The sequence below is a fragment of the Aquarana catesbeiana genome, linkage group LG04 (genome assembly GCF_042186555.1).
Source record: "Aquarana catesbeiana isolate 2022-GZ linkage group LG04, ASM4218655v1, whole genome shotgun sequence".
Classification (NCBI taxonomy): domain Eukaryota; kingdom Metazoa; phylum Chordata; class Amphibia; order Anura; family Ranidae; genus Aquarana; species Aquarana catesbeiana.
Window position 1 is genome coordinate 568,123,291 of NC_133327.1, and position 23,930 is coordinate 568,147,220.

The 23,930-nt window shown below is 40.8% G+C and overlaps 1 protein-coding gene and 1 long non-coding RNA gene across 13 annotated transcripts in view; one reads left to right on the forward strand and one right to left on the reverse strand.

Annotated features, from left to right (window-relative positions):
• Nucleotides 1-23,930, forward strand: part of LOC141140654 (uncharacterized) — a 905,916-nt gene that overhangs the window by 770,529 nt on the left and 111,457 nt on the right. The gene's annotated exons all lie outside the window — the stretch shown is intronic.
• The window catches only part of BCL2L11 (BCL2 like 11), a 37,138-nt gene that overhangs the window by 10,954 nt on the left and 2,254 nt on the right, over nucleotides 1-23,930 (reverse strand). For both annotated transcript variants that reach the window (XM_073628048.1, XM_073628049.1), the window contains exons 2-3: nucleotides 21,337-21,712; nucleotides 3,450-3,553 (exon numbers count right to left, since the gene is read on the reverse strand). In XM_073628048.1, the coding sequence (XP_073484149.1) occupies nucleotides 3,450-3,553; nucleotides 21,337-21,697 (465 nt within the window). In that variant the 5' untranslated portion in view covers nucleotides 21,698-21,712. The remainder of the gene's footprint in view (nucleotides 1-3,449; nucleotides 3,554-21,336; nucleotides 21,713-23,930) is intronic.

Here is a 23,930-nt window from a genome sequence, read left to right on the forward strand (position 1 = left end):
ACAATTTCCACCCTTCCCAGGATTCTCAGAGCTCCTTCTACATAGAGACTTCAGCTAGTCACAATTTTGTGGTTTAATGTCAGGTGTATCAAAGCTTCAAAGCAGATGTTAAAAGGCTGGGTTCACACTGCTGCGATGTCAGACATCACGTGATTTGCATCGCACTGCAAATTCAGCCACACAGATTGGATGGCTGAATTTGCATCGCATTCAGACCAAAGTCGTGCAGGACTTTTTTGGTTTGCACACCCATGCGATCTGATTCCTGTTTGAACTGACAGTTCGCACTGCAATATGCGAACCGATCTGGGAGTGTCCAACTTTTTATTGACACCCACAGCGGATCGCACAGGGCAGTGTAAACTGCCAGCGGGTGACATGTGATGCGGGAACCCGTACTGAATTGCATGGGTTCTCGCAGTGTAAACAGCCTCAAATCTAAAAAGATAGCATATAATCCTGCAGTAGATTCACTAAATCGTGATTAAACGTATTTTACATGCAGCTGACACAAGTACCTGAACACTTTCAGACAGTCAGGCTATGCTCCATTGTGCAGTGCTGGTAAACCAACACAGAGCTTACAAAAGAGAAAAACCAGCAGAGCGTGGAGCTAATCAACATACTGCTGCTCGATTATCTAATAAATTTGCTCGGACAGCACCCAGGTTGTATGGCTCAAACATAGTCAACAGAAAAATATTAAGAAGGGCTAATCTTTGCAAAGGTCCAGAGGTAACTGGATCACCAGTCTGGAGCATTACAAATCCTTTGGCAGGTAAAATCGTTCACATATTCTGAAGATTTAGTGATCTACAGTATCTGACAATGCAACAAATCAGATGCTGCCTCTTCCAACAAGGTTCACAAAAAGGATCCATTATCCTATGCTCTAATGAATGCCAGGCAAAGCTTGACGATTCCCTCGTGCCCCCATACATTACTGTTAGGTTGCCTAATTGGCAAATAAGAATAGCAGTGACTGGGCAGCTTTCAAGGGAAGAAAAAAAAAAAAAAAAAAACCCACACACACACACACACACACACACACACACACACACACACACACACACACACCTTACAGCAAGTTTGTTTACTTAAAGCAGAGTTCCACCCATATATGATTTTTTTTTTTTTTTTTTATGATCTCTTACTATTGCAGAATGTATATTAAACGTTGGTCACTTATTAGTGCTGGATTATTTTATTTAAAAAAAAAATAAAAATAATGACTTTCGATTCAGCCTTCTTGGCCATTCCCATCTTACTTGTGGGCAGACGAAGCCCACAAGCATAATCTTCCAGGATACATCGCTGCTGTATTCCCAGTATGCACCGCCCGTTCGCACGCATTAAAAGCGCGTAGCGGGGCAGGAAACTTCACAGGTTGCCAAATACCGCGATTCTAGCCCTTGGTGCTGCCCACTGACTCCTGGGAAATGACACACTAGCAAGCACAGGTGCCGAGGGAAATTACATCAGGCACCGCAGAGAGGAAGGGGGCAGATTACAGGGGACCACATAGCAACAGGCATGAAAAAGTTTAAAAAAAAAAAAAAAAGTTCCCAAATGTCGTTGGTTATGTTAATTGCTGCACAATAATGTAAAGTTGATTTTATGGGTGGAACCCCGCTTTAAGAGATTAGAAGGCTGGAAAAAAGAAAAAGGATGACTTAAAGCCAATGAGAAACTGACTAGAACTGAAATTCAGTGCTTCGGTAATACAATTGAGACTTGCTCCACAATGCCGTTAGCTAAAAAAGGCTTGGTTTAAAGCACATTTACCTGCTTGTTAGATAGTATGTACACTACTGTGCAAACGTTTTACACAGGTGTAAACAAATGTAAATAAGAATGCTTTTGGAATTTTTTTTTTTTTAAATGAAAAGTAAAATGAACAAGCCAGGCAACCAAATCAAAAATTTGGTGTGACCACCCTGTACCTTCAAAAACAGCATCAATTCTTACATTACATCAAACACTTACACAACCTCCCCAGCAAGTAGGTTGTTCCAACATCTTAGAGAACAAACCACAAATCATCTGTGGATGTAGGCTGCCTCAAATCAGTCTGTCTCTTCATTTAATCCCAGACTCTAGGATACTGAGATCAGGGCTCCGTGGGCAAAAAAAAAACACTTCTAGGACTCCTTGTTCTTTATGCTGATCATTCCGAATGACACTGGCTTTATGTTTTGGGTCATTGTCCTGCTGCAGAATAAATCTGGGGCCAATCACATGCCTCCCTGATGGTGTGGCATGATGGATAAGCATCTGCCTGTATTTCTCAGCATTGAGGACACCATTGATCCTGACCAAATCTCCAACTCCATTTACAGAAATGCAGTCCCAAACTTTCAATGAACTTCCACCATGCTTCACTGTTGCCTACACACATTATTCTACTGCTCTCCAGCCCTTTGCAAATAAACTGCCTCCTGCTACAGCCAAATATTTCAAATTTTGACTCATCAGTCCAGGACACTTGATGCCATTTTTTCTGCACCCCAGGTCCTATGTTTTTTGTGCATAGTGTAGTCGCTTAGCCTTGCTTCCATGTCAGGTAGGTATGGCTTTTTAGATGCAAATCTTTCATGGAATACCACTTCTGGTCAGACTTCTCTGCAGAGTAAACGGCTGTACCTGGGTCCCACTGGTTTCCGCTAGTTCTGTGCTGATGGCACTGGACATCTTCCAATGTCAAAAGCAAATAAGCATGGCGTGTCATCTTTTGCATTCAGATCCCTTTGCCGAGCATTGAGTCAACGGTCCCCAACGTTGCCCGTTTCTTTGTGCTTCTTTAAAAGACAATGAATGGCACATCTTTAAACCCATTAGCTTTGAAATCTTTGCCTGAGAGAGGCTTTGCTGATGCAGTATAACTACCATGTCTTCCACAACTTTACCTTAGTAGCAGAATTTTGCTGTTCCTCACCCAGTTTTAAGCCTCCTACACAGCTGTTTCCCTTTTAGTTAATGACTGTTTCAACCTACATATGAAATTGATGATCATTAGCGCCTGCTTGGTATAACTGGCTTCAAACCAACATCAATTCTTACACTTGCAAAGTCAGTGATTTGGTAGGATTAGAGTCAGGTATATGATCAAAGGGCAGCAACACCAAATATCGATTTGATTTTTCTTCTGCTCGCTCACTTACATTGGCAGGCAGGGGGAAGATGTTAATACTTAAAGATACTTAAAGAAAAAGATGCTTCCATAAGGGGTGAGGAACCAGTGCGAGTGATGGCCCAAGCAAATGAAAATTTAAAAAAATTAGAAGCCATTTTGCCATCCCTGGGGTGACCTGGCACTTCAATAGCTATAACTCTCCCTACCAAGGGAGTATTAAATTGGATTAAGGGTATTCCATTGGTTATGGGCTTATCCATTATCCCCATTCCAAAATCTTTGCAAGATTTTTACTACAAAAGTCTCAAAAACTTACCCTTCTTGGGTTATAGATGGCATCGAACTCATCCCCAATACGGCGGAGTTCACGTGCAATCCAGATTTCTGGCCGCAAGTCTACAATATTAGGATTCCTGGCAGCTAATAAGAAAACAAAATGGATAAAATATTAATATATTTTTTCCAATGAATATATATATTCTTTAGTATGAGAGAAAAGTATTTAGCAATATTTATTTAAAAAAAGGAAAAGAACAGACCAAATTATTTCCTTCAAACCCCCAGTCACACCTGAGCGTTCCATCATGTGTTTCCCCATGATCTGCCTGTTCACATTTCAACACTCAGTCGCTTGTACGCTCAGTCGCTTTTTGTGCAAGTTATTTAGTGCATTGGTCTACAAACTTTCAAAACAAAAGGGCCATACTGCAGCCAGTGGGAGTAAGCAATGCCATAGGCTTGTTGGTCAGTAGGAGTAGAAAAAATATTTTTTTTTACAACATTGGTGTCAACGAGAGGTATACTGCCACACTGTTGGTATCAGTGGGATACAGGCACGCAAAGGGCCACATTCAGCACCACGGCCACAGTTTGGAGACCCCTGACTTAGTGTAATCAGGCATTTTTGGTCCCATAGACAACAGGAAAGCCTGTAAAACACGTGATGTGTTTTTATGCTTGAAAAAGTCTTCTCCTCCTCTGGGACGGCTCTTCTCCCCTTGCCCAGCCCAGGGAACAAATGCCTGAAGCTTGATAGATGTGCAAAAACACTTGCACAAAGCTTGTAAAATGTTTCAAAATACCACCAGATATATGCAGGCCAAGGAATTAGCCTACGTTCATTGTATAGGCAATGCAAATATTTCTTGCGTGTTAATGAAAACTAAGGAACCATTTTATGTTCACCATGTGAGGAATGGAAGGTGGGTTATGGAGCACTTCAGAATGAAATGTATTTTGTTCCCCAAGACAAAAAATGAAATTTTCTAGTCTGAACATTTTCAGAAGTGTGGGGGGGCGACCCAAAACAAAAATATAAAAGCCATCATAAGTACAGGTATAATAAGATACCCCCTTTGGACTTTTTTTTTTTTTTTTTTTTTAGAGAAAGCCAAGATGTGCAAGACTTTGAACCACTAGATTCTAAAATTACATATATAAAAAGTCAATAAGCTGCTCACATACAGAAAATAAGCCATGAAACCAATCAAGGCCTTTAAAAAAAGGACATGACAAAAAAGTTAGTTGCCTGGTTGTCTCTACTTGCATATTTTTTCCAAGACCAATGACTCAAAGAATTTAAGGCAAAGACTGAACTCTTGGCCGCATACTCCTACTAGACTGAAAAAACAAACAAACAAACAAAAAAAAAAAAAAAAAACTGTTAAACACACTAAAGTTAGCTTAAAGCCAGGCATTTTGGTATGTAAACATACCCTCTCTCTAGAAGCACATAACTCAACCTTTCCTTTGCTGCCCCACTGTTCCAGCCAACTTCTGGGAGCTAGGAAAGGAAGCCCTATGTAAAGTTCTGAGAAACTGATCTGGAACCACTGTGTACTTTCCTTGCACTCAGTTACTAATTGGACAAAAGCTGGAGAGAAAAAAAAAAAAAAAAAAAAAAAAAAAAAAGTGGGCGGCTTTAAACAGCACAATGTTTAAAGCCGCCCACTTTTTTTTTCTCTCCAGCTTTTGTCCAATTAGTAACTGAGTGCAAGGAAAGTACACAGTGGTTCCAGATCAGATCCATAAGCGAGGATTTAAAAAAAAAAAAAAAAAGAAAAAAAAAAAATTCTACAGGTTGCACGTTTTAAGTTACAGAGGAGGTCTAGGTCTAGAATTACTGCTCTTGCTCTACCGATTGCAGCGATACCTCACATGTGTGGTTTGAACAACATTTTCATAGCTACACTAAAATGCAATAAAAAAAAAAAAAAAAAATTTTTTTAAATGACAAAGGCCCTTTAAGAGCTATGGGCGGAAGTGACGTTTTGACGTCGCCTCCGCCCTGCAATGTTATTGAGACGGGTGGGGGCCATCTTCCCCTCACTCGCCTCCATAGCCAGCAAGGGCGAAGATCCGATCGCCTCGCAGAAGGCTCCGTTAAGTGGCAGAGGGCACAGGAGCGCAGTGGGGGGCCCTCTCCCGCCGCCAATAAAAGTGATCTCGGGGCGAATCTGCCGCAGAGACCACTCTTATCGGAAAGCAGACCGCCGGCCGAAGTGGATACTGGGGTTATGGCAACTAGCTGCTGCCATAACGATGATATTCCTCTTCAAAGTAAGGACGTATATCAGCGTGCAGCGGTCCGGAAGTGGTTAAGGCTGCTTTCACACCGAGGTGCTTTACAGGCGCTATAGCGCTAAAAATATCCCCTGCATAGCGCATCTCCTCTCACTTCAGTGTGAAAGCCTGAGTGCTTTTGAGTGCAAGTACATTCAGTTAAACAAGATTCAGAAAAAGAGAACGCTTATAAAACAAGCTTACAATATAATGAGACGTAAACTTTCAAGAACAAAGTGCTCATTTAGGTTAGGAGCACAGGAAAACCCAAACATGTCTGGCTCTGCCCCATTTCCCCCCCCCCATTCAGACTTAACCAAAGGGCACAGTTGGTTGGCTTGTCCGATGTGTTGAGGGACCTGAGCTGACCAGTCTCTGAGGTTAAATGAGGCGGCGAGTGTCATGTGCTTCTCAGTTACTGGCAGCCAATATTCATTCAGCGGAGCCTTTATGATGCATAGTGAAACATTCTGAAGTTGAGAAAGCAATTCAGATGCAGAGAAGGAAAAGACGGGGAAAAAAAAACAAGACAAAAAACACACCCTGTAGATGAGCTCAGCAGAGCGAGGAAACCCTCGCTTTCCCCTCCCAACAATTTACACTGTTCACTCATCTTTCTGGTGCCAAAACCCTCATCAAAACATCCTTTCACAGCCCTGGAATTAAAAGCAATCAATATTATCCAACTTTGCTGCAAGCAGACTCCTCTGTGCTACATTTTTTTGGGTATTAGCAAAGAGCAGTAATTCAGGAAATTAAAGTCGTGGTTAAGTGGTTGATAGTGAAAATCAATCTGAGGCTTTCGGAGAGGACTTTCTGTGGTACAACCAACTAGAGGCAAACGAAGATCAAAAGCATGCTTCTACAGACAGTTTAAAGAGCAACTTTTTTTTTTTTTTTTTTTTAGGGGTACTCTAGTTTTTGCATATTAAAAAGTTTCATGAATGAGCTGTACAGAGAAACCCACCAGCCACTTTTTATGAAACCCTAGTATTAAAAACTGTATTAATGCTCAGATTTGAAGCGATACATTATAATCATAGCCCACAAAAATATAGGTCCCAGAAGAAATAGCCAGTGCACCTTAAAAACTTCCTGAAACATCCTAGGTTTCCTCACGTCAACTGAAGCACTGGTTCCGTAAAGAAAGTCTAGCATAAAGAAGCGGATTTATTCCTACCACATAAGCGGCTATGCTGTAAATTTGACCAGCACAACATACTAGTCCCATGGCAATGAAACTGAGCATAAAGCAGCACTAGGAATGAAATAAGCTCCCTAAAATTAGTCTTCAGGCTAGGGGTAGGATTCCTTCTGTGGGGGGGCTGAAGTTGCTCTTCACATAGGCATCATATATGACCACTTTTACAGCTACACTGAGGCATCAAATGAAATTGATCTGCTCCTGAATTGGACATTTGTTCAACTGGATAACCTCAAAAAGAATGAATGACCTTGTAAAAGCCTGCAAACATCTTATGGTGTATGGCCAGCTTAAAACCCCTTCCACATGGGGCTGTCCGTGTACGGACTCCGCTTGCTCAGCGGGAGATCGATCCGTTGGTCCCAGCAGATGACAGGTCTGTCTCTGCTCACTGTGGCGAGACGGACCTGTCAGAGCTTCGCTCTCCTCTATGGGGTTATTGGATAAAAACAGATCGCCTGTCCGTTTTCATCCAATAACCGGATAGAAAATAGGGTTTCCATCCGTCTGGATTCAGCAGATCAGATGTCAGCAGACATATAACTGCTGTAATCCATCGCTGCATAGAGCATCCCCTTCAGGTCCACCTAAAACAAAAAAAACTGACTGGCGGACCTGAACGGTCGGCCCGTGTAAAAGAGGCCTAAAGATTAGTGGTATATGAAATACACCAAAAACCTGTAAAATTGCGGGGGGGTGGGGGGGCACGCTAAAGTCATTTGGCTCAGTATAATGTTAAGGATCAGTAACTGCAGAAGAGATCATATAATGATGGGTCTGTCCACAAAAGGGAACACTTTACTCCACCAAAGACCCTTTATAAACCTTACGCCAAGTACTGTCAAAAACAAGGGGGAATCTAGGTTACCTTGATGTCCAGCCATCTTTGACAAGGAGTTGGAGACTGAACATAGGAAGGAAGGGTGTGCCACAACGACCTACCTCCATTTCCTGCATTTCAACCATAACAGTGATCAATAGTTATATTTACATGTCAGGCAACACTACACTTGCTGGGAACCAAACACTCTACAGACTGTCAGAGGCATTTTCTTTTTTTTCATCATTCGATAGTCATTTTTTACCCATCACAACTCGGTTAATCTATACTGTTTCATTCAGCTATGCTTCTGTTTTAGTTATCGGAGAGATAGTGGGTGTATGACTGGTAAAAAAAAAAAAGGGGGGGGGGGGGGGGAAGAAACCCCTCTCCTTCTACATTAGATTTAATAGTTTTGCAAATGCGCAACAGGTTAAACTACACCTACAGACTTGGAGAGAAGGAGCAAAGAAGCATAGGCACTGTACATACTACTTAATAGGACACAGAGGCTATATACGAGTACAAATGGCTTCCCCTATGTATATACTGTATACATTTACAAACCATGTATATATGAATTTTGACATATCATGGGTCGAGGACAAAACCCTTTGTCCTTAAAAAGGTATTTTACTCAAAAAAAGATTATGTGCAGCTAGAGGTCTTTTAAAAGAGGATAAGGCAGACAGATTGCAGGAAGGCCAGAATGGGAGGCAGAGTAATCTCTGGAGCTGATTTGACTGCATTCACACCAGGCAAAAATAAGATTTCCAAGAGAAATCACTATCCTCGAAGACCAAGGGAAGCCATAAATAAACTTGAAGATTATTAGGGCATCTGAGGCAGTGTCGCAGACAGAACCAGACTGCTCTGAGCTCCAGATGTTGATGGGGAGCTTGGTTTCCTCTCTTGATCATGGTTCTTGAACTGTCAATTATTGAACACTGCTCCCCAGCCTGATAGACTTGCATCTGTCATAAGGACTTTCCCTTGTTAGGGGAGGAAGGACTTCCCTACTGTTGGAGCTAGGGTGGTGATCCACCAAGATAATAAAATTCCTGAAGAATAGGAGCATGGGCAAGTTGAGGGAAAGCACTTGCTTTTTCTATACCGACAAAAATGTTTTGTTGGAGGGTTCTTGAATGGAATTGGGTGAAAGGCACTGCCTCAAATGAGGTGACTAGTAGGCCTAGAACTCTTGTAGAGTATCTCAGAGGGATTTCTTGCGGATCTCAGTTCGAGTATGAGCTCTTAGAGAAAGAATTTCACTTAGGAAGTGTCCAGTACCAAGGCAATAATTCGAGGACCATCATTTACAGTTAAGGCCAAACTGATAACCTGTAAGAGCTTAAAAAAAAAAAATATAATATTGTCTACAGGCAATTTTGGGTATAGTTTGTCACTGTTTAACAGGGGCCTGCAATTTTAAGGCTCGACATGTTGGGTATCTCTTTACAAACTCATCTTTTATATAAAAAATAAATACAATTTATAGGAAATGTGTATCCTATAATTAAATTTTTCCTTGAAAATTTGATAAAATGTGCACCAATATCGTGTGGAATCACAATAAAAAAATTTTATTTTAAACACGTGGGGGGAAAATAAATAAATTGCTCTGGTAGAAAAGTAGTTAAAGGGGTTTGTAAAGGTTGGTGTTTTTCACCTTAATGCATCCTATGCATTAAGGTGAGGAAACCCCCCCCCCCCCCCCCCCACACACACACACACACACACACACACACACAACTGGTCAGTGACTGCCCCCCCCCCCCCCCCCATTTTACTTACCAGAAACCTCAAACTTGACCCGGCAGGGATGCGCTGTCTCTCTGCCCGGGGTTCTTGGCTCTTGATTGGATAGATTGTTAGCAGCACAGCCATTGGCTCCCGCTGCTGTCAATCAAATCCAATGACCTGAGTGTTGGGGCAGAGTCCTGCATTCATTCAGCCTCTATGGACACCGAACGCTGGGCACGCGCGAGCAAGCAAGGTAACCCCTTCGGGGAAGCACTTATCCAAGGGGGTTATCAGATGTGGGGAGGAGCCACGAGAGCCACAGGGGGACCCCAGAAGAGCAGGTTTGGAGCCACACTGTGCAAAACGAGCTGCACAGTGGAGGCAAGTATTTTTTTTATTTTTTATTTTTATTATAAACAAAATTACCTTTACAATCACTTTAAATGATCCTTTTTTTTTTTGGGGTAAAAAAAGTGAAGAAGGAGCAGCTTTCCTGTTTTCCTCTCTACTGAAGCCATATCTGCTTCTCCCTCAGCACCAACCATGTCTAGACATGTCAGGACTCTCCAATACACCTTGACTAGAGAAGAAGTCCTGCCCTCAGCCGAGTGCTGGCTGGACAGAATTCGCTTGTGACTCTTGGGGTCAGGATTGACCAGAGCCATGACAGTTGGGGAGTGGATACATGCGCAAAAAAAGAAAAAAAAAAAAAAAAAAAAAAAAAAAGTAAAGTATAGAATAAATCAACCTGAGCCGCCATTACCAGCACCTGAAGGGCCCCAGAGAGAATCATGAACACAGCAACATCTACACATAGTTCCACACTGTCTTTGCTACCAGTCACCAGGATGTGGGGAAATTCTCACTCATTACTAACAGCTGGGATTTGTCCAGCTCGCCAACGTATAAAAATGCAGCTAAAAGCATTCTTTAGCACAGCCCGCTTCCTCCTTGCGTGTCATATATTTACTGTCTAACTATTCCACCCCTGCCCTTACTACATAACCTTTCCAGGTTTCCAAACTAGAGAGAAGCAAAGGGGAATACTATAGTGGGTCACTTTGGTTACAGCTCTGAGTCTGCTGTCAGCATATCCAGCACCCAGTCGCAGTCTTAGGGCTTCTGAAAGTATACGCAAATTAGGCTTTTACAGGTAAATAAGCATAATGTAAAAATGTACATATCTTATGGAAAGATTTTTGTTAAAATTGGTTGTCTTGAGAGACCCTGTCAAACCGAAGAGAAATGACGGAGAAGAAGGATTTACTACAACCCCCCCCGAATAATAATAATAATAATAATAATAATAATAATAATAATAATAATAATAATAATAATAATAATAATAATAATAATAATAATAATAATAATAATAATAATAATAATAATAATAATAATAATAATAATAATAATAATAATAATAATATATATATATATATATATATATATATATATATATATATATATAATATAGACAGTTGGAAGTTATGCTAAATAATGTCTATGACCTCTGAAATCCTCTAATCACAGCCAAGTGGAGTGTTAGCAGGGAAATTCAAGTAAGTATATCTAAATACATTTCCTTGGCATCAGCGGGTAATAGGAGCTGCAAAGGTTTTTTTCTCTCTGCACGTGTGCGTGACAAGCCCAGGCAGTTACATAAATTCAGGGACCTTGCTCAGAAACAGCTGCTAGACAAGAACACCACAAGTAATAAATCTTCATGAGTAGCTGCCAGCAGCTGTACCACCCCATATACCCCTCCTCAACAAGAACAAAAGTAACTCTGGTTTTGAGTGCAAGAGCAAGGCTTATCCGAAAACCAATCAAAACTACTGAACACAAAATGAGCTTTGGCATAGCAAAATTCTAAGGCACAATCTACCTGTATTACTGCAGAGCAATAGGCTCTATGCCGACAGGCATTTAAAAAAAAAGTGTAATCATCCAGTTTTAGTTATTTTGAAAATTATCTTTAAAGCCTAAGGCGACAATCACACTGGTGCAAATAGTAGCGGCAGGAATCTCCTGGATTCCTGCCAACTGCCCCCGTCATTACAGTGACAGGTAGCTGGCAGCTGCAGCCATTCACGGATCTCTTCACAGTCATGAATACCTGCGGCTGCTGGCAACCTGTCATGGTGAACAGGGCTGGGGGCCGCACCTACGTGCTGCAGGAATCACAAGATTCCTGCTGCTACAATTCGCATCGGCCTAAATAGCCCATGTGAATGTAGCCTTACTGTAGCTAAAATTAAAAAAACAGAAAGAAAAAAAAAATCCAGCACAAGGAACATATCTTACAGTCAGTAGGATGGGTCACTTGTATTGATGCCTTCCGGTTGAGATCCTCTTCCGTTCATGCCCCCGCAATCTTCCGATGCAGAGTGATCAAGAAAGCCCAATTATATCAACCCTTTCAGTCCTGCTGCGCCATTCATAGACACCTTACTACATCCTCCAAAAACAAAACAATCTAAGAATGGAGGTAGAGCTTTTTAACAGGCTGAAGGATACCAGAAAAATGTTTAGAATGGTAATAATATCAACCAAGCTGGTAGGCAAGAGGACTTATAAAACTGGTTACCACATTGCAATGCATTCAATAACTCTTACAATATCTTTGTCCTCCCTTACCTAGGGTCAGGGTTTTCAAACAACTCTGATAACATTACCAAATGAGGAAAAAAATAAATAAATAAAATGTATACAGAGGTTTATGAAATGTCCTTAGCGCAACTGTATAACAGTCAGAGAAAAAGCTCTAGTTACAAGAGCTAGGAAATCAGTGTGCATGCTCTGTGAAGCAGCAAGACCCTGCTATTACAAATTTCATGTTGCTTCTATGGGTGTTGTCTTTCCGTGCTTCCTTTAAAAACACTGAAACCTCAAAATGTCTTGTTCTACATTGGCTAGGTTAGGAAAAAGTAACATTTGAGGTCACAGGAGTCCCAGTAGCTAAAAAAAGACTACCTAAATATTTGTGTAAGCAACAAAAGACTTGCAAAGCTATAATCAGATACAATGCATTGGCCCATTTATATTCCACATTTCTTCTGGCTGAAATACACATTTTTTACAAAATGAGGAGTTTTTCTCCAAGCAAAACATGCATATAATAATGTATAGCTGAGTAAAATATATATATGTTTTAGGTGAAAAAAAAAAAAAAAAAAAAATCCACCACACACACACGCACACACAAACACACACACACACCATGGGAGCCAAGCAACTTTTTATACAGGCAAGCTTTGGGTCTTATTTAACTGGGCTTAACTTTCTAGTAATTTAAAAAGCGGAGGTCCGCCCAAACCTGCAAATATTAAAAGCCAGCAACTGCGCATACAATTAATAAATTGGACACTTACCTGTCCTGGAGTCCAGCAATGTCAGCACCGCTGCTGATGTTTCCATCAGCTGTCGGGTGCATCCCGCCTCCATTGAGAGTATGGGAACACGGACGTGAAGCCGGGAACCCTACTGCGCATGTGCGAGGCTCCACTCCTCTCCTACTGGCCTGGTGGAGGAGGTGTTGACGTCAATACCCGCGGCTGAGGCTCCCGGAAGTGGGAACAGGATACAGTGAGACACAGGTATTCATTCCCCCCTTACCCCCGGAAAGGTAAAAAAAAAAAAAAAAAAAAAAAAAAAAAGTCTTATACACGCAAAACTGGCATGACAAGCAAAACGAACACACAGTTTAAAGCTGACCTCAGTGTTTCCTGTCACTTAATAGTTAGTTTAGACCAAGCGGGTCCAAATGAACCATTTCCTTCACCAAGTGCTGGACTGGCTGTAAGCAATATATGAGCTGTACGCATGTTCAGCTACAGTACATAGTGCTTAGCTTCTTTTGATTGGCTGAGTTGGACATCAGTCCACCTCTTCACCTCAGCCAGAGGAAGCTTTGTGTTCACAGAATACAAAGCTTCCTATGAATGGCTAAGCGACACTCAGACAAGCCTAGTCAAAGCCCTTTCCATTTTCTAAGCCTCACTACAAGCCCATGATGATAGGCAACATCAAGGGCCAAAATTGAGGCTCTGTTGCACAGAGCAGCAAGTATAACCTCTTATTCTTAAAAGGAAAAATTTAAATAAACCGCAAACGCTTGATGCACCTAAACACGTCTAAAAGCTTTGAAAAAAAAAAATTAAAAAGTGCCTTTATGTGCATTTTTTTTTTTTTAATACCAGGAAAAGTGTTTAACCACCAGCCACCACAGTTATACTGCAGGTTGGCCCCCCTGGGCGAAACAGCCATAGCTATACGTCGGCTCCCTTTCAGACCACTAAGGGGACGTGCCACCGGAGCCGATGGACAGCTTCACACAGACAGAACGGAGATCTTTCAATGTAAACAGACAGATTTCTGTGTTGTCAGGGGAAGGGAGACTGATCTGTTGTTCCTACCAAGTAGGAACAACAATCGGTCTTCTCACCCAGGCAGTTCCCCCCCCCCCAGTTAGAATCACTCCCTAGGACAGTTAACCCCTTGATCGCCCCTGTTAACCCCTTCCCTGCCAGTGACATTTATACAGTAATCGGTGCATTTTTATAGCACTGATCATGTATAAAGTGTCAAATGGTCCCAAAAAAAAAAAAAAAAAAAAAAAAAAGTCAAGTGTCCGATCTGTCCCCTACAATGTCACAGTCCTGAAAAAAATTGCAGATCACCGCCATTATCAGTAAAAAAATAAAATGCCATAAATATATCCCCTATTTTGTAGGCACTATAACTTTTGCGCAAAGCCGCAAACCAATCAATAATGCCTTTATTGTAGTTTTTTTTTTTTTTTTTTAAGCAAAGATACGTAGAAGTATACATATTGGCCTAAACTGTGGAAGAAGTTAAAAAAATTTGCGGGGGGGTTGGGGATCTTCATTATAGCAAAAAAGATGTTTCTTTTCCACAAGATTGTCGATTGTCCAAACAAAGGATTGCCAAGGTGATCAATTACCACCAAAAGAAAGCTCTATTTGTAGGGAAAAAAGGACATCAAAATTTGTTTTTGTACAAAGTTGCACGGCCTGGTCATCAAGGGGGCAAATCTTCTGGTGCCGAAGTGGTTAAAGAGCTGGACAAACACCCAGTGTGCATAAAGCATTAAGATTAATTTAACAAGCAATTCCAAGAACTCAGGTAACAGCTATTTGCAGATCCGGTTAACATTGATCCCAGCTAATAGGTCATGCACTTTGGAGTTTGCTAGTACAGAAGGCGTTAACATTTCAAAACAGAGGCCAGCTCACAATTAGCACAGCTCTGTATTACTATGCAGAGCTGCACCAATCAGCTTCTAACTTCAGTTTGTTAAATTCAAGTGCTTCTAAACTATCACCTTGTAAAACAGCCCAGTCAGTTAAAAAAAAAAAAGGGGGATGGGGGTGGAAGGGCAAAATATTTTTGTATAGATAAAATTAAAAAAAAATTAAAAAATTATGATCAGTTTTTAATTGGAAAGCAGAGGGACTAACATGAATGCCAGGAAATTCACACAAATGAAGCAATACAAAAAGAACAGGATACTTCCTCATACAAGTACATGGTACAGAAGGCACCTATCAGGAATATGAAATCTTGGGGTAAAAAAAAAAAAAAAAAAACAACTTTAAAAAGACCTGGAAGCTGATTGGCTACCATGCACAGCTGCACCAGATTTTGCACTCTCCAGTTTTAGTAAATCAACCTGTCTAATCTGAAACACCTATTTTATGTTTACATGAAATAATTGTGGGTTGTTATTAAACCACAAAAGGTTTCCCACACCCTCGCTTAATAAAAAAAAAAAAAAAAAAAAAAAAAAAAAAAAAAAATATTAAAAATTATTATTATTATCTTAATAGATTACACATACACTCAAAACATACACTACCTGACCAGCCATCACTGATAATGAAGCTATTTTTAACCATTCTCAATGCAGGTCACTCATACCCCCTTCCTACCCAAGCCATTTTTCAGCGCTGTCACACTTTGAATGACAATTGCGCAGTCATGCTACACTGTAACCACGTGGAATTTTTATCATTTTCTTCACACAAATAGAGCTTTCTTTTGGTGGCATTAAATCACTCCTGGGTTGTTTTTTTTTTTTTATAAAAAAAGACCAACATTTTTGAAAAAAAAAAAAAAAAAAAAAAAAAAGTTTTAGTTGCTGTCAGTAAATTTTGTAAATAATTTTTCTCCTTCACTGGCGGGAGGTGATGAGGCGGCACTGGTGGGTGGCATTGATGGGCAGCAGTGATGGGCTTTACTGATAGCTAGCACTGACTGGCATCACTTGTGGGCACTTAATTGTAATCAGGGCACTGATGATCATTTATAGGGGGGGAATTATCAGGAACGCATCTAATATATCGAATGAATGCCAGAAGATCATAGGAGTATTATATTAAAGTGGTAGAGCATCAAAATGTTGTTTGAGCCAGCCAAGTACCTTTCACTGGATACAATAAAGCTATAACCAACTCTCCAGTTGACAAATATGCTAAAAAAGAACTTCAAATGCATCCCCGATGTATTAATAAAACCTGCTGTTTCAGTCAAGACTGACTGAACGCTATCAATTGAAAAACAGGAATAAAATACTTATTCTGAAAACCTCAGCAAAAGCAAAGAATTGACTTAAGATGTTGATCAAAACAAAGTGTTAAAACCAGGTTTAGGCTACATCCCCATTAGTGCAACTCGAAAGTCGTGCAATTTAGGCTAAGTTCACACTGGCATTAAAAACGCCTATGAAAATGATACAATGGACAGCACACAGGGCCGTTCACACTAATAAAGCATTAGCGTTGCATCCCTTCAAAATTGAAGCCTCATGTCGACTCAGAAGGCGTTTGAAGCCTTTCAATGCCTCCCATTCAAGTCTATGGTAATGCTTCACAAACACTCGGGCAGACGGTTGCAGTGCGTTAAGATTAGTTGATGAACTGTAATGGAATAGGCATTTGGGGAGCATTTAATTCAGCAGCATTAATCCTTGTAAAACGCAAGTCTAGTGCCCATACTAAAGCTCATTGATGCAAGTCTAATGGACCATATTAATAGACTATAGGAGCGTGTTAAACTTGACAAAATTTCTAACGCTCGAAGAAGCCCTTTGGTGTACAACTTTATACTCTCTGAATCAAAGTAGTTTTACAAAGTACTTTTCAAAGTCGCTGCAACTTTAAGGGGGTTGTAAAGGTAAAAATTTTTCCCCCTTATGCATTCTATGCATTAAGGTGAAAAAACTTTTGACAGTACCGCCGCCCCCAGCCCCCCCGTTTTACTTACCTGACGCCTCGAATCTTCGCTGCTCGTGCTCGTCATCTTCATTGCAGCTCAGCCTGGTCGCTGATTGGCTGCAGTGGATGGATTGAAAGCAGCGCAGCCATTGGCTCGCGCTGCTGTCAATCACATCTGATGACGCGGCGCGCCGGGGGGCGGGGCCGAGTGATAGAGCGAGCGGCTATAGCCGCCGGCTGTATCATGGGAGCACGCCCGCAAGCACTCACCACCGTGCGAGGGAGCTCGCATGAAGGTGGTAAATGCTTGCGGGGAGGAGCTGAAACAGCCGCCGAGGGACCCCAGAAGACCAGGTTCGGGGCCACTCTGTGCAGAACGAGCTGCACAGTGAAGGTAAGTATAACATGTTTGTTATTTTTAAAAAAATAAAAATAATAACTTTACAACCCCTTTAAGTCACAGATTGGAATGGGTGCCATTGAAATCAGTGGGCTGTGAGTTCTCATGCAACTTTATGTGTACATTGTCGCACTAGTTGAAACGGAGACTTAATGTAGCTCACAAAGTCATACACAGCCCCGTGGACTTAAGAGAAATCACTTGATTTCGCCATCCACGGTGTAGAGTATCTCCACCTGCCGGCTTTTGTAGCTGAAGCACCCGTGGCTGTCAGAAAACCCAACAATGCCTGCAGTCACTGTTCTATCCAATTTAAGGCATGTATGGTTAGCATTACTTTCCTGATGTGACTAGCGAAAGCCAGGTTAAAAAAAAAAAAAAAAAAAAAAAAAAAAAAGGAGTACATGCCCTGCTCTAGTTTTTTTTTTTTTCAATCTACTCCTGCCAGCTGGAGGCAATCAACTGATAATTCATAATCTCCAGTAGAATAGTGGTTTGACAAAAGCCAGGAGGTATTCAGGAGACACAGAGGGGGTTATTTACTAAAGGGAAATCCACCTTGCACTATAAGTGCACTTGAAATTGCACTGAAAGCGTACTTGGAAGTGCAGTCGCTGTAAATCCGAGGGGGACATGCAAGGAAGAAAAAAAAAAAAAAAAAAAAAAACACAACACACAACACACAACACACAACACACAACACACAACACACAACACACAACACACAGCACACAGCATTTTAGCTTGCACATGATTGAATAAAATGAGCTTCCCCTCATTTCAGATCTACCCATCAGATTTACAGCGGCTACACTTTCAATCACACTTGTAGTGCAAAGTGGATTTGCCTTTCGTAAATAACCCCCAGTGTCTCCTTGGTTCTCTTTGTCAGATGTGCACTCATGAAAGGCAGCAGGCAAAAGGTGGCCAAGGGCAGAGCTACTGCATTGTGCTCTTCATATCAAAACCCTGGAAATTAGGTTTGGGTAGTTGGAACATTCCACCCAAAACTATATGTTCACTTTAGAATAAGTTCACTCAAAAATAATTAAAAAAAAAAAAAAAAAAAATTTATATATGCCCACACATGTATTGACATTCAGCCAATCCCTGCTGACCCATCCGGTTTTAAATCCATGTATGGCTGCATTAACACTCCTAGATTGTTAACCTTCATCGCAGTTTTTAAAACTGTACAAGCCACTTACTAAAAATACTGATAAAAACCATGACATATTACATAACATTTATAAATCTTTAGCAATCACACTGGAAGTCTTAGGCCCATTTCACACAGGCAGATAGATCAAGTTATCTACCGCAGCTAAACTCGCACAATGCTTTCCTATGGCCCCATTCACACACTGCATTTAGCAACAGTTTCGTTACATGGGGTTTGGTGCGGTTAAAGAAGATAAAATTTGATTGCAGCTATCTGCATGTAATCGCAGTGTACTATGTCACCTGCAGATAGCAGCAGCAACAAACAGGAAGCACATCAGAAATGGCAAGAATGTTCTAACGCAGCCACATGTAAAAGCAGCTAATCGCAATGTACAACTGCAAGTGATCGCTGTGCCTGGAGTCTTGGAATTTCAAAATAACAAAACATGCTTTTAACAATGGCAGAACAGCCGCCCGTATGAAACTATCAAATTAGACCTAGTACAGATAGATTTGTTCTGAGCTTTGGCTCATATCAGGCATTTACCACACATATGCTGGTAATTTAACCACTTGGCTACCGGGCCATAGTAAAATGATGTCCTCACTTTGGGGGGAGGATATCTGAATGATGCCTGTAGCTACAGGCATCATTCTTTCCAGCCGACGATTCTGTGCACGATAAGAACGATCATAGCAGCACTTCCGCCGCTTGATCGTTCTTATAGGCGACGGGAGGGGACGCGCCCCCCTCCTGCCGCCATCCGGTGCTTCTCCAGGCTCTCCCGTGCCATCAGGGGCCCAGAGAAAGAATCGCCCGCTGCGTCACCAGTCCTCTATATGACCGTCTGAGGCCCGGGCGCAACGTTATGACATCACGCCCAGCCCCCGCATTGTAAACAAAGCCGCTGTCAGCATGAGATCGGTGAATTTTTTTTTTCCCGATCTTTACAGCCAGAAGGAGAGATGTGGGGTCTTATTTACCCCGCATCTCTATAAAGAGGACCTGTCACGATAGATTCCTATTACAAGGGATGTTTATATTCCTTGTAATAGGAATAAAAAAAGTGATTACCAAAAAAAAAAAAAATAAAAAAAATTTTTAAACGCCCCTGTCCCCGGTAGCTCACGCTCAGAAGTGAACACACACGTAAGTCTCGCCCACATATGTAAACGCCGTTCAAACCACACGTGAGGTATTGCCATGTGCTTCAGAGCGAGACCAACAATTTTAGCACTAGATCTCCTCTAACGCTAAACTGGTAACCTGTAAAAAATTTTAAAGCGTCGCCTATGGAGATTTTTAAGTACCGAAATTTGGCACCATTCCACGAGTGTGCGCAATTTTAAAGCGTGACATGTTGGGTATCCATTTAATCGGCGTAACATCTTTTACATTATACAAAAAATTGGGCTAACTTTTTTTGTTTGGTTATATTTTAAATTCATGAAACTTTTTTTCCCCAAAAAAAGGAGTGTAAAAAAATTATTGCGCAAATACCATGCGAGATAAAAAGTTGCAATGACCGCCTTTTTATTCCCTAGAGTGTCTGCTAAAAAAAAAAAAAAAAAAAAAAAAAAAAAACACAAACACAACAACCCACCCCTGCGTCACAGAAACTTTTTTTTTTTTTTTTTTTTTAAATCAAAAGTTTTACTATTATTTTAAATGTGGTGGCTGCATCGGTTTCCTTTTGGTGGCTTTTACCACTTTAACATGGTTATCCTAAAAATATTTTCTGCCCCTGGCTGGGTCCACTTACTCCTCCAATGTATATTTGAGCCATAGTGGCCACCCAGGTTGCACTTCAAACAGATTTGCATTTGTTCATTCCTATTACATCTGGTGTGATTGGATTCATAAAATTACACAAGAGAGAAATTTTTTTTTTGTGTACTTAGTAAAAATGTTCTTATCCTGAAAAAAGAAAAAACAAATGCACCCATCAAATCTAAGTGAGCTGCTTCTTTGATTAAGTTACGCTTTAATCTCTACTGAGCAATAAAGCGGCTTGTTGGCTGTCACCTTATCAGGCTAGGCCTGCACAGGAGATTTTATATGCTATGCTTAGGCTGTGCTTCCTAAATCTCCAGTGATTATCTGCAAGGATTAGTAATTGATCATTAAACAGATTAAAAACAAATGGCCCCCTATGGAGTAGGCTTAACAATTAGCACACCTTAGTTTCTTGTAGAGATCAATTACACAAGATTGTGACTGTTACATGTGTAGCTTAAGCCAGCCACAGACCGTTTGAATCTCAGTCAGTTCAGCAGGTGCCAGCCGAGATTCGAACCATGTATGGTCAGGCTGATTGAACCCAAGTTAATCAACTTGGTTACAGTCAGCTTTTAAGCGATTATTGCCAGCAGCCTTATTCACTAGCAATAGTCACCGCGTTCTCCCTGCCAGGACAGCTCCTCCCCCTGGGGGGGGGGACAACAACAACACTATAGCTCCACAGGGTGTATCCCCCCCAACCCAACACTGACTGTATTGACAGGGAAATTTAGCAATTTTCTTTCCTGCAACCTGTGGTTGTGCGATTTTCTTTACTGCAGTCTATGACCAGCAGCTTTAGTACATAGGGAGCGATTGGTTCCAACTGCTACTCCTAAAAATGATAGCAGTTATTTGCTAGATGCACAACTGAGCTACTGAAAAGTCTTAAGTAGATGTGAGCTAATGAGCCGACTGCCAGTATGCAATTCTCTCAAGATGGCCATACATGGCTCAGCTTTTTTTTGTTCAGCCAGTAGAACAGAACACTGATTAGCGCTGCAGCCAATTGGCTGCATGTGCTAATCGAAGTAAAATTTTCCAGCAAGCCCATTTATTGAGAATTCGATCTGATTGACTTAGAAACGCCCATAGATGGATTTGTTGGGTTCCTATTTAACTGGCCAAATTACAAGCCATCTATAGCCAGCTTAAGTATCAAGGTTTTAAAATCACCTGAGTTGCTTAGCTAGTCGATACAAATCATAATAAAGATGACTGAATCACAACGATTTGTTTAGAAGATAAAAAAAAAAAAAAAAAAAGAGAAGAAGAAAGAAAAACAATTGGCTTACCCATTGCAGATAAATAATGGTTGAAGGCCTGGCACGGAAGGCTTGGCGTCTGGGTGGATTTATCACAGTACACAGGTGCAGGACTCACTTCAAATGAGAAGTAACCACTAGAAGTTCTTGAAAAGGGGGGTGGTCTTCTTACCAGTATACACTGTGGGGATCGGTTGGCATATAAATTTGGGCTGTAAGGTGTACTAGCCGAAGAGATCCCTCCCTCATCAGATTGGTGTCCTGGTAAAGGGCTGACAACTGAAGTCGGGGCCTCTATTCGGGGAGGTCGGTGCGGAGTGCGTCTGTTTGGCTGTATCTGATCTCCTGTGTCAGTGCACTCCGAGTTTAGCACCGGTGGTTGTTTGGCCATTTGGTCTTTTTATCTCTGTAAAAAAAAAAAATAAAAGAAATGGCATGCTCAGACTTATTGGATTATGCTACCTTCAGCTTGTAGGGAAGGTACAAAAATGATCATTTTATGTACATGAATCATAAAACATTCAGGGAGGAAGGAAAAAAAAATCTTGCAATTCCAGAGAATGAAAAATAATGTATAACATGGTGAACTCCTATACCTTCTTTGATAGCCAAGGCACGGAACTTACATGAAGCAATTTACTTAGCGAGACTTTATCGAGTCAGATTTAAAGGGACCCCCCCCCCCCTCAAAAGGAGGAGTTAACATTTTGGGGACAATATGTCAAAAAAGTGTTTGCCACTTTAAAACTGGACCTACCTTCCACATTCCTAAAATTTCCATGGGAGCAAAAGCCACGACCACAGATGTAATTTAAACAGCTATTGCATGAGAAAACTGATATCGTGATTCATCCATTCATAAATGATGGTGCTCTATGACTGCTATGATACCCAGCAGGGCAGGCTTATCTTTTCCAGTAAACATCCAGTTCCATCTAATCCTTACAAAGACTGCGCAGTCCTAACTGAATCAAAGACCTCTGGAAAAATAGTGTAATTTTGCTTTTGGTTTGAACCTTAAGTCTTGGAATATGTGCGTTAGCAATAAGTATTCATTTTGTGTCCTAGTGTTTCAAAATTATACAACGCCAAAGTATATGTAGAACTAATAGTCATTGTAAAGCATTATATAGGGTGCGGATGTTCATCTGATGATGCATTTCCAGGACCTTACAGCTCAGTTTTTTTATTAAAATACACTCATATTGCGATTGTATTACTCACTGAAACAATGTCATTAAGGTTCCATTCACAATGGTGCGACTCAAATTGTGAAATTTCCATAGCAACTTTGATGCAACTCAAAGGGTGTGACTTGGATGCAACTTTGCTGTTGACTGTTGCACAACTGTCACATTGATAACATTAGGATGCAACTTTGAGTTTACATTGCAGTTTACAGCAGTCAAGTCACATGAAAGTTGCATCAAAGTAGTGTAGGAAACATTTTTTAATCACATATATTTGAACATCTTCTATTGAAATACATGGCTGCACACAAATGTGAATGGAGATGTACAGTAGATTTAGACACTTCTAGTGTTCTGCATCCTAAGCTGGAGAAAAACTACTTGTACAAGAAGCCAATATACTGGGTAGCACTACTCTAGCAGCCAAGTTCCTATTCGGTCAAGTTATGCCATATTTATTTTTTATGGCAGTTTCCTCTTTTTTTGTGATGGTGGGCGCTATATTTCACAGTGGCAGGAAGATGACAACATTCTGTGCCTTTAAACAAGCATGATGGCACGGCTTTGCCAAGAAACTCAGATAGTCAATATCTTGTACTAGCATGAAGAAAGAATATAATATAATATTTTTTTTTTTTTTTTTTTTTTAAATTGAGAGGGGTTCTTTGCCATTTTTTCTTTGGTTTTAAGGGTTACATGGAAACTACTTCTTCACGCCAAATTCTAAACAACCATGGGGACACACAATTCATACCTAGTTTACTGTACCACAGACACTTCACCTATCCTTAGTTTTGCAATAAGGGAACCAGGTATTTTATAAAATTGCTCTCCTCAGCTGTCAGGGACAGCACCTTTAGGTTAGCGGCAGTCAGAATGACAGAGCCGAAACACAAGCTGCACTTTTTGAGAACAGATTTTTTAGTCATCTGAAAGCCACTGAAAGCGCAGTATTATTACAAAGTTGCCACAAGTGAAAGTCCTAACAGGATTATACATCCAGATAAGACTTGGGCAACCAGACTTTGCAAGTTCAACTTGACTTGATTCTAAACCGGTATTTCCTGCACCGTGCATAAACGAACTCTGAGACACTGAAAACCATCATAAAATACAACAAAAGGCTAGCCTCTGGCACATGGAAGTGTGCAATAAATAGCCTAGGTATTTAAAATGGAACCACATAAAATAGAGAGCTACTGTATAATATTAACAAAAAAAAAAAAAAAAAAAAAGGGAAAAAACACATTCATGCCCATGGGGATCTAAAATTTACTATGAAGCAGAAGCATGACTACCACTTGATCAATTCTACAAATAAACTAAATGTAAATGAGTTAAGCAATAGTGCATTTTGTTTGCCTGGACAGACATTGACAAGCTTTGTTTATGATGGCCACTAGAAAGCTAAACATAGAAGGGGTTAAACGTTCT